This window comes from Megalops cyprinoides, chromosome 1 (assembly GCF_013368585.1).
Source record: "Megalops cyprinoides isolate fMegCyp1 chromosome 1, fMegCyp1.pri, whole genome shotgun sequence".
Lineage (NCBI taxonomy): Eukaryota > Metazoa > Chordata > Actinopteri > Elopiformes > Megalopidae > Megalops > Megalops cyprinoides.
The window spans coordinates 21,245,780-21,255,169 of record NC_050583.1 but is presented as its reverse complement, the minus strand read 5'-3'; the positions used below and the strand labels follow the sequence as shown (position 1 = coordinate 21,255,169).

At 42.2% G+C, this 9,390-nt stretch overlaps 2 protein-coding genes across 2 annotated transcripts; one reads left to right on the top strand and one right to left on the bottom strand.

Annotated features, from left to right (window-relative positions):
* The first annotated feature begins 865 nt into the window (after nt 1-865).
* nat9 (N-acetyltransferase 9 (GCN5-related, putative)) lies at nt 866-3,500 on the top strand. The gene is made up of 7 exons (XM_036541950.1): nt 866-875; nt 1,307-1,393; nt 1,498-1,607; nt 1,826-1,966; nt 2,190-2,249; nt 2,361-2,455; nt 2,750-3,500. The coding sequence occupies exons 2-7, from the start codon at nt 1,317-1,319 to the stop codon at nt 2,906-2,908; spliced, it is 642 nt and encodes a 213-aa protein (XP_036397843.1). The 5' UTR covers nt 866-875; nt 1,307-1,316; the 3' UTR covers nt 2,909-3,500.
* A 408-nt stretch (nt 3,501-3,908) lies between these two features.
* Nucleotides 3,909-8,590, bottom strand: lrrc59 (leucine rich repeat containing 59). Its single transcript, XM_036542638.1, has 8 exons — nt 8,403-8,590; nt 7,945-8,049; nt 7,486-7,545; nt 7,081-7,239; nt 6,806-6,910; nt 5,791-5,863; nt 5,415-5,594; nt 3,909-5,164 (listed from the first exon to the last, which is right to left on the bottom strand). The coding sequence occupies exons 2-8, from the start codon at nt 8,041-8,043 to the stop codon at nt 4,845-4,847; spliced, it is 996 nt and encodes a 331-aa protein (XP_036398531.1). The 5' UTR covers nt 8,044-8,049; nt 8,403-8,590; the 3' UTR covers nt 3,909-4,844.
* Nucleotides 8,591-9,390: the final 800 nt, after the last annotated feature.

Here is a 9,390-nt window from a genome sequence, read left to right as displayed (position 1 = left end):
GAGAAAAACAGAGAGGGTGAGCAAGAGAAAGACAGAAAATCAGCAGCACTTTACCTGTTAAGCCCCACCTTTGAAAAGGTCCAACAATATTTTGCTTCAGTTGCAGGCTCTGAAATCTGAACATGACATCAATGAATGCCGCATGAAGGACTGACACCTTGATCACTTACATAGCTGCATAAGAAGAGTTTTGCCCCTTGTCTATGCAGTTAGTATGAGTGAAGCTGATACATGTCAGAAAGGTAAATCACAAATTCACAACAGTGAAAAAGTGATTGCATGCGCAAGACAGAATGACATTGTGACATGTCATTTTAAAACATTGTGTAATGGTTTAAAATGACATTAACCTGCCATTTTGAAACAACTATAACATGATTGTTGCCATGGCATCTTTGTTTTTGTACATCATCCAATCAAGCTTAAGAAACGAGTGAGTTTTTCCACTTAACAGTAATTAGTTAAGAGTGGACTTGGGTTTCTAAATGTTTTATCAGTTACTACGGGCAGAATCGTTATTGGATATAGGACACATTTTCTCCTTAACGCAACTGACATGCTCTTCTGCAGGCAGGTTTATGAGGCAATATGGTGAAACGTTCCTCACACTTACGATAGCATGCTTATATACATCATGGCATAAGCACAAATTGTATGTTTGAGAAGTGTACGTAAGTTGCTTCTCTCCTCGCACACAGTATAACTTTAGTACAGCTGGGATACCACATGTAACATATCTGACGGAATAAGTGTGCGCGTTGCGCGAAGAGAAAAGCAACCACGTGTTTACCCGGATACGCAAGCAGTATGCTCTACGATGTTTGGTCACCCCGAGCCGCAGCTGCAGGAAGTGCATTCTGCGAGGCAGCTAGTACGTAAGTAATACTTGAATATCTGTCAGTCCGCCTGGTGCTCACAGAGCTGGAAACATGCTGAATAAAGTGGAAAGTTGCGGCGAAAATATCTACTGTACAAGTTCAATTTGCACTGTATGGCAATGGTGTAAATTAGTGATTTCAGCTTGCTAGCTGACTCGAAAGTATGAATCACTGTCTAACTAGCTGACTAGCTAGCTAATGTAGCTATGTATTTGCACGTTCAGTCGCTCGGCATTTCAGTTACTGTGTCGGTTTATGAATATTGGAAACGAAGTCACAATTATTAGGGTATAGCGCATTGCCGCGTGTATGGTTAGCTAGCTAGTTTGCCGTCTAACTGTACAGCTAGATAAGTTATATTGCTAGCAAGCTAATATCTGTCAGAACAGTTCTGTACAGGAATACATTCTCGTGCTGTAAATCCTCAGGACCAGCATTATGAGAATAAACGAGGACACGCTGTTGGAAGGAAAACGTGTTGTGCTGGTGCCTTACAATGTAGACCATGTTCCCAGGTAAATCACGTATCCTCTTTTTCGTGTGGGTTATGAAGAATGTGTGTTTATCGCATATGGGTTACACAGTCTTGTGACTTGATGTCGCGCGTGCGTTTTATCAGGTATCACATGTGGATGAGTTCTTCCGAACTACAGAAGCTGACAGCCTCCGAGCCGCTCACTTTGGAGCAAGAGTACGACATGCAGAGGAGCTGGAGAGAGGATGATGACAGTAAGAATTCCCTGGCGCAGACATACAGGACACATATAAACAGTATACATGCACATCCTACCTATTCCTCCAGAAACAGGCACGCACATCACATTGCTGCTTGTTACAGCTGAATGTCACTTCTGTGATAATGCTGCATGTACCTAATGCAAAGTGATGTGCAAAAGATAGATTTTTTTGTCTGACAGATTTTCTAACTGCCTTTTTGATCCTCTTAGAGTGCACCTTCATTATCCTGGACAAGCAGCGCTGGGCAGACCCAGAAGTGCAGGAACAGGAGTGCATGGTGGGAGATGTCAACATTTTCCTTACTGATCCCAGTGACCCATCTGTAGCTGAGTTGGAGATCATGATTGCAGGTAACACCCAGGATTTCTTTCTGCATGGTGTCTGGTACATTTGCACCTTTCAGATGAATGGCTTTGAGCATTTAGTTGTAGAAAGAGTTATCAGTTGTGTTCCCATCATGCATTTGTCATTTTTACTGATATGTAGTGTTTCAACTTTTGTTTGCCATGACTACATACAGATCATCCCTGATGAATCAGTGAGATGAGAATCTTAACATTACTTCTGTATTAGAACCCAACTACAGAGGCAAGGGGCTTGGCAAGGAGGTGATTCGGGTGATGATGTGTTATGGTATGTTGTCAGATTGCTATGTTATTACATGCCATTTTTGAAAGAAATTTGCATTTCAGGTTCATATTAAATAGACAGTGTGTCTCTTTGCAATCTTATTGTGTTCCCCAGGGGTCACCAAACTCGGAGTCAAAAAATTTGAAGCCAAGATTGGATTGGACAACAAAGTCAGCATTGCCTTGTTCAAGAAATTTCATTTTCAAGAGGTAAATTCCTCTATTGTATTGTTGTATTGTATTATTGTATTATAACTCTATTGTATCCTCTAGGATTGTATCGTATTGAGCCTCATGTAAATTACATCAAGAAAATACCTCTACATTCACCATATCTTTGATCATTTCAGTAATTTTGTCTAACATTTTGTTAATGCCTTTATGGCTTCATGTGGGAACTTTTCATCATTTGTTGTCAGTTGAAGCTGTGCCAGTTCTGTGTATTTAAACACAGAATGCTGGACATAGCAGGCTACAGCACCCAAAATCTTTTGTGCATTTCAGTGCTCAGTCAGCGAGGTTTTCCAAGAGATGACACTGGAGTTGACAGTGGACGAGTCACTGCGGAAGTGGCTGCTGGAAGACATGAGCTACGTGCAGGAGAAGGAGTATCAGAAGGCTCGGGACAGCAGACAGAGAGCAAGCCAGCCCCAGACTCAGTGAACAGCTGAGATGCCCGCAGGTTCTTCTCAGGACTAGGAACCTTCACCAGGTTCTCAATATGATTTAGAGCCAGTGGGTGAAAGTTTCTGTTCCCTCAAGCCAGCTACCACTGAATGAGTGAGCACTGTTTTTTATATTTCTTATATATGGCCACATTGTCATATTAAGATCCAGGTTTAGGAGATCAGTTTGGAAGTGCTTAGGGGAGTGGGGATACAGTGAAATGTATTAACTGTCAATACCAGCCGTCCTGTCTTGAACCAAAACCCTCACGATCCCCTCAGACAGTGGTACAACCTTACCCCAAGAGTAACTGGAGCGGAGGCCCATATCAACCATCCAAGCTCTGGCTCTTACTGTAAACATGTGTTGGCTAAGTGTTGTGGAAGCACATTTAATTGTAATCCCTGGAGTATATTCTGTTGTGGCCTCAGTAATATTTATACACCAGGTGTATGTGTCAGAAGCCCTGCAAATGGACAACTGCAAAACCATAAGGGCCTTTGCCTTGCTCTTATCTGAGCTCCACAGTAAAGTGATATATTGCTGTCTTGTTTGAAGTACTCCCCAAAAATTAAACACATGAATTTAAGTGTACGTGTAGTTTTCACTTTGAATTATGAAAAAACTGCCCCTCAACACAAGATGATTGAAAAGATTTAAAGGCATTATGTCACAACAACTGGACATAATGGCTTGCTGCACATTCTTGATGTTATATACTGTAATTGTGAAAAATATATATTTAATTTTCCAATTACACAGTGGTTGAGAGAATTGCATTGGTTTTAATGCTACAAAAATGATCTGCCAGGTTAGCATGCAGATGCAATATATTTGAATAAATCACAGCCAAATGACACAGCACTTGAGTATAATCCTCTGGATTTATGTGTACCAGGTATTAGGCCACACTGTACACGTGACACAATGTACCAAAGCCCTTTCCCAGCATGCACTGGGTGAGAAACTCACACAAAAGAGGAGTCTTGTCCTTCAGCAGTCAGCAGTTTATTGTGATAATCATCGTCAATGAGTGGCTAAGCATTGCAGCAAGCATCCTCACACATTACAACAGCTCTTTCCAGCTGAAAGCAGGGAGGATACAGTGATGCTCAACAGCAGAGAGGGACCCACTCCAAGTACAATCTGAATCTCTGGAATCACTGTAGAACCCGTGGCTACAGATTCTGAGGGCAGAGTCCCAAACCAACTGATCCATGTAGCACAAGTGCCCTTGTAATCCCACCACAAACCAGGAAGACAAACCAAGCTCCTCATGCTCCTTCAACTTCAGTTGTTCAGAACAGAACACTATATCATCACACTGAACACAACAGCCTCAGGCGGCATTCAGGAAGGCAGTGGTCTCTACAGTAGTGGAAGACACAAACATACATTCATGTTGCCTTTCACTTGAGTTGTACATATAAAGGTGTGTTAGCACTTCATTTCATATATAGGATCCACTTATTTTTACTGCAAAGGATGTTAACACACTTTGCTAGAAACATGCAAAACATGTTCAGATGTCCAAAAGAAATATTAACCTGAAAGTATTTCCACCGCACTTGTACTACATTCTAAATTCATATATGGTGAATCCCTGGTGGGAAGTTGCACGGTACATACAAGGTTACGCACAACGCTACAAGGCAATGGCGACATAAGCCTTATAACAAGATGCGCTGTGGCTGAAACCAGAAGTAAAAGCACAACTTGTTCTGCTCAGCACTTTTGACACTTTATAAGATGCTATAACTGCAGGACTCGTTTTAAATACTGCCTTGGAATTATTCATTTGCTGGTCATCATTTTGAAGCTTTTAATTAAAAACAAAACAAAGAACAAAAAAAAAAAAAAAAAAAGAGACAATTCCATAGGAATTTTAGCTGCACGGCTGCCCTTTCCGTTCCCTGTGAGGGAGGGTCGGATCTCATGGCTGCAGGTGTGGCTGTGCCGGTGCCGGTGCCGGTGCCGGTGCCGGTGTGGGGGCCTGTGGCTGCTGCTGCTGCTGCAGCTGCACAGAGAGTTTCTGTAGAATGCTCCGCACCACCTCCTGCCCCTGAGCCCACGACAGCGCCTCCTCGAAATGCATATTGATGGGTGCGCAGGCCGCCTCCCTCCGCAGGTCTGTCAGCTGACACACTGCCACCACGCCGGCCACGCCCACCAGCAGCAGTAACAACAGCTTCAGCACCACGCCCAGCAGCGAGCGTTTCGCCTTGGGGGCAGACTGTGTCACCACCGTGTGAGCTGGAAGGGTGGCAAAAGAGCTCAAGTGACATTTCTGCTGGCTACGACATATGCAGGTACTTGTGCACTTCTGATTTACTGCAGATGCTTGGAGTAGCGTATGTGCCAGATGAACAACCAAGAGGAGCAACAGACTCATTCATAAAGGTTATAGCAATTCAAAGCAGGCTGCTCAATGATGGCTGTCAATATGTTACACATAATATGAAAGCTAGCTTCCAGTAACAATGAGGCCTAGTCTACAACTCACTCTGCTCTGGTTTGTCCGTCTTCTCCTCTTTCTTCTGCTGTGCCTCTGCAGCACGGACAGCTCTCTGAGCATCATACTCTCTCCTTTTCCTCTCCTTCTCTTCAGCTTTCTCTCGTTTGCGTGCCTCCCTTTCTCGTGCCTCCTTTGCCCTCTGCTGCGCCTCCTTTTTCTTTTCCAGTTCTGAAATGAAAGATTCAAAGGAATGAAAAAAGACCACAAAGAAAAACCACCTTCCTGTATTTGTCATTTTACAACTAGTAATTTCATTTCCTACCACTTCTGCCAACTTCTGTGACAAGATGTATGTGAGTATGTTCCACCATTACGTAGGATTTGCTGACTGTTGCACAGCTATATTAATTACAACAGTACCTACCCCTCTCCTTTAGAAGGCGCCGTTCTCTCTCCTTGTCCACCTCTGCTTGTAAGACCTTCATGTGCTGGAGAACCTATAGCATGATATATGGCATTCATTAAAGACCATCCAAAGCAGAACATTAACTAAGACCTCTATGGATTATACTGAACATCCTGACCCTTCCGCTTATTCCCGATTTCTTGATTAATAAGGGCCGTTTGGTCACTATTTTCTACTTGCATCATTTATTTTGAAACCATTTAAGATACTGTTAGAATCATAAACTTAAACTGAGAAGTAACTGGAGCCTCTTAAACATCACCTACATTACTAACAGGCTTAAATGCCTCATCAGATATTTTTTTAACTTCACGTGGAAGCTTATGATACTCTAGCGTTACTCATCGCAAATTGGTGTTCTATCCTGTCTGTCATGTCTTAAGTGAAACAGACATGATGTAAACCAGAAGTGACAGCATGATTGGTTTTGTATCCTGCGTGTCACGCCTACAGTTAAAAAAGGTGGGGCAAACGACAGAGTGAAATTTGACTGCTTTTCTCTCACTGATTGTCATGTTTGAAACCCAACAGTAGAGGGAGAAAGTGAGTATGCCTCCAGCATGAACTACTGGGGCTGCATCTGCTTGGGCCAGCCTGACAACCAAATCCAGGGGGGTAATAAATGCAATCCTGTGGTTTCTTAGTACTTTCAACTATGACTTCCAAATGCTTTGATTAGCCTTAGATCGTATGAACAAATGCATGACCACAGATCATAAAAATGTACAAAGTACAAAACCCAGAAAAATAAAAAGCCTCTTCAGATATCTCAGATATGGCAGTATGCGTTGACATCTTGCTAGCTTATCGAGTGGAAAAGATATCCAAGTTGACAACATTAATGAAAGCTGTGGTTCCCTGCAGAGACAAGGGCTCTTGACTGCCCTGCCTCATTGTGCTTCGTCACCTCTGCTCTCATTCTGCCATCACCCAACGTTGTCACCTAATCTTGTCACGGTCGCTGCTCCCTCACCCTGTAGGCACACTGCTTGCACTGCTTCTCATCCAGACAGTCTCCTGCCACCTTGGCCAGCGTTGGCTCCAGGGGGTTATCCTTAAGGTCCAGCCATTTCAGATTCTACAACACAAACAAACCAACTCAACACTGGCTCATAGGCAAAGAAAACACGCTCAGTCTACGTTTCATATAAAATCAACATGTTAATGTAGGTCTGCAGTTAAACTCAAAAAAGAAGGAATTGCTTTATGCATTTTATCATAATTTACAAAAAACAGTCCTACACTGACCCTGAGCTGGGAGAAGCTGACGGGCAGTGAGGTGAGCTTGTTGTTGTAGAGGTCCAGGTGCTGCAAGGTGACCAAGCGGCCCACCTCCGCAGGTAGGCTGACTAGTTGATTCTTGCTCAGGTCTAACTTCACTAGGTGAGTCAGGCTGCAGAACTCCGGCTACAAGGATTAATCACAACGGCACAATAGTCAAGAGGAAATTCACATTCGAATGATGACAGCAGCAAAACTGTTCTACTGTATATGCCAAACACACAATTATAATGGCAAAATAAACCACTGACTGCTGTTGGTGTTAACACTACGACGCCACTGATCTCAAAGCAATAATATCACGTAATGTTCGATGCGTTTGCCAAGCTTTGCTGTTCTAATGTGAAAGAATTTCGGACACAGGGTACTCACGGGGAGGGTGGTAAGATTATTACAGGAGAGGTCCAGCACCGTGGCTTTCGGGAAAGCAGCCTGACAAAGAAATACATAAATACTGAGGCGTAGCTAGCTGTAATGGATTTGCACAAATTAATACACATGTTACATGTAACGTATAATACTCAGATCTACTATTATATTCGTTTCCTGATTTTATAATCTTGGTCGACTCGATGAGCCTAAAACTGCATTAACAGACGGCATGCATTACGACACGTCGTGACAACAAACCGACAAGGAGAAAAAAACAGTTAATTTATTGCGCCAGCCAGGCTAGATTATTAACAACCGCGTATTCGTCATCATCAGTACTATTGCCAGTACCGTCGTCGTATTAGTATGCAGTACTGCATACTCACGCTCTTCCTAGTAGCTAGATTTTTGTGCAACTTGCAACTATTTAGAAACAATTTCCTAACGTTAGCTACTTACCAGTTCTTTGACAGGCACCTCTGTCAAGTTACACAGACTGAGGTCCATCTCGTTGTCGCTGATCTTGTCCCTGAGATTCACAACTTTGCCTTTACTCATTCTGGACTGAGAGGCAGAAGAAAAAATATATGCCGTTAAATCAGACATTATAGCTAACGCGAGCTACTTTATGTCAGTTCATTACAGGATCTAGTCTAGCTACCTAGCTCGCTTGCAGACAAAAAACTTGCTGACATGCTGGTATGGATGCAGACTGACTAGCTACGGAACGTTAGTTAGCTAGCTAGCCAGTTAGCGACCAATGCCATAATAAACTAAGTCACAGAATTTGTATCTAGCACTAGCTTGCTACTTAACTAATTAACGTTAGCTCCTAATGACAAGTAGATCTAGCAAGCCATCTTCTTACGTTAGCTTACTACATTGATAGCTAGACTGCGTTAGTTTGCCAGTTATACCTCCTCTCGTGTTTTGCGCCGTTAAATAAAAATAAAAAGGGAATTATTTTGAGGAATTTAAAAAATATATACGATCGATGAGCCACGACACAAAAGAAAAACTTTCTCTATCAGAGTCCAAGCCTGCACTGAGTTAGCCACGACAGTTGAAGTTGAATCAGTGAACCCCCTCACGGCGAGAATGAACATCCACGTCATTAAACACTTTTCGCCCGGTTGGCAGTGAGCGGCATGATCAGAGGAATGAAGCGCGGAAGTGACACACAACAGGAGGTTGCCATCTATTGCTTGGAGGAACGCTCTACAACGTCGCGACGTTGTTGGCGTGTAATGAAAACGCATTTTAAAATCAAAATGCAGCTTCCTTTGCTGTCGAGGAGACGGAGACGGAGACATGTCAGAATCCATACAACAACTGAACATCTGTTTGCTACATGTTCTCATACACAGTCGTTCTGAGAAGAATTCAATGATTGGTTAAGCCGTTGGAAAATAACTGGTTAATACTGGAGTATAAAAGCATTATGTTCAGAGTTGTGTTAGATGACAAGAAGTTGGACTTTATAGTCAATGTTTTACTCATCTTTTCTAAGCTCTTTGTACACAACGCTAATGTTTTAAAAACCCCACCTTCTTTTAGTTATTATAATAATGCTTTATGTTGAATCCTTAAAACGTGCTAAAAACCTCTGTGTTCTTTTAGATGGAAAAGGACCCGATGAATGTCTTACTGTGTAACTCTAGTAGTTATTTATTCCTTTTTATGCCTTTCATTATTGTTGTTATTATTGATATTGTTGTTGTTGTTGTTGTTGTTATTGTTGTTATTGTCACTGTTGTATTCAAGATTTTTTTCTCTTTGGAATGTTAGGCAACTGTTTATTCAGCATGTATAGAAAATTATTGGCTGATGTTGTTTGTTTTCTTTGTTGTTCTTTAAGCATTAAAGAAAAAGAAAAATGTCAGAAACCATACAGATAATGGTTGT